General features: G+C 36.4%; 1 protein-coding gene across 1 annotated transcript; it reads left to right on the forward strand.

Moving 5' to 3' along the window:
* Positions 1-578: 578 nt before the first annotated feature.
* On the forward strand, positions 579-1046 carry LOC107620346 (uncharacterized). Its single transcript, XM_016322521.1, has 2 exons — positions 579-722; positions 801-1046. Exons 1-2 carry the CDS (start codon positions 579-581, stop codon positions 1044-1046), a joined length of 390 nt encoding a protein of 129 aa, XP_016178007.1.
* Positions 1047-1409: the final 363 nt, after the last annotated feature.

The raw sequence follows: 1409 nt of genomic DNA on the forward strand, positions 1-1409 counted from the left end.
ATTCATTAATAAATAACTATAACCTAAACAAAAATGCTACTTGTACACCAAAATCAGCCACTAAAATTAACCACTAATATATTTTTGTATAAATACATGTGTCATTTAATTTATTTTCAATGTGTATTTATATTTTAACATGTATTTTATATTGGTGGTTGACTTTGGTGGCTGATTTTGGTGTATACGTAGTATAACTCTAACTTAAAATATTAATAAAATATTATTAATATATCAGATTAGTTTATTAGAACACAATTTTTTAGGGTTAAGTATGATTTTGGTCCCCAACGTAGAGGCCAAAAATTTATTTCATCCCTCGCCTTTTTTTCGCAACAAAAAGGTCCCTTAGGTTCCAGTTTGTTTTAAAATCGTCCCTCAGACGATTTTACCCCTGTGGTCGTTAGGTTTATTTACGACCGTTTTAACGGATATGGAAACGTTAATTAATATAAATAAATAATAATAGAAGGATTAAATCAAGAAATTGAATGAATGTGAAGTGCAGGGGAGGGAGGAATAACGACGGGAGCTGCTGCTGAAGGTCGACGGCTAGGGTTCAGAAGACAGTGGCGTCCATGGCTTCCCAGAGCTCAAGAGCCTCACGTTTTTGTTCAGATGCAAAGGAGTTGCTCTGTGGCCATGGTGAGAGGCCGATTTTGCGAACATCATCGACGAAGGATAACCCTGGACGAAGATTTTGGGGTTGTGTATACTATGAGGTAAAGTGTTCTTCCTATTTTGCTAATGTGGGTCTGAGAATTTGGGATTTTTTCATATGTTTCTGTGGCTCCTATTAGGTTCAGGATGGGTGTGATTTCTTCATATGGGCAGATCCGGAACCTGGAGGTGTTCAGCAAGAGGTTGAATTTGCAAGAAATAGGAGGAAGATAACGAAATTAAAGGCAAGATTGAAGGAGTTGGAGACGAAGCTTTGGGTTGTGGCTGCTCTATGTTTTGCTGGGTGGGTGGGCTTTTTGTTCTTATTCCTGCAGAATCATTACAACTTGAAGCACCCGAATGGAATGCATTTAGGTTATAGATGATTTGGTAGGGAATGTTATGAGGTTTCCTGTGTTGTGTGGGTAGAGTTTGAGGGTATTCTGTGATGTTACAGTGGTATAGGTTTGTAGCATCTTTGAAACTGTTTGAATTAATGAAGAAAAGTGTTGTTTAATGTTGCCCAAATTGTCACCTTCTTTAATGGTGGAGTTATGTTATTTTGTAATGTAAAAGTAGTTTATGAGAAAAGTAGAAAAGCATTCAATAGAAGATCTGAAATTTCAGTAATTAGTAATGGAATATTTCATTTGATGACTAGTTAAAACATACACAAATATTTTGTGTTTGCCTCCACATGCCTAGTACCAAAAAACAGAGAAGCAACACTTCAAGTGTCCTCAGGCACT

The sequence above is a fragment of the Arachis ipaensis genome, chromosome B10 (assembly GCF_059453495.1).
Source record: "Arachis ipaensis isolate K30076 ecotype BB chromosome B10, ASM5945349v1, whole genome shotgun sequence".
Classification (NCBI taxonomy): domain Eukaryota; kingdom Viridiplantae; phylum Streptophyta; class Magnoliopsida; order Fabales; family Fabaceae; genus Arachis; species Arachis ipaensis.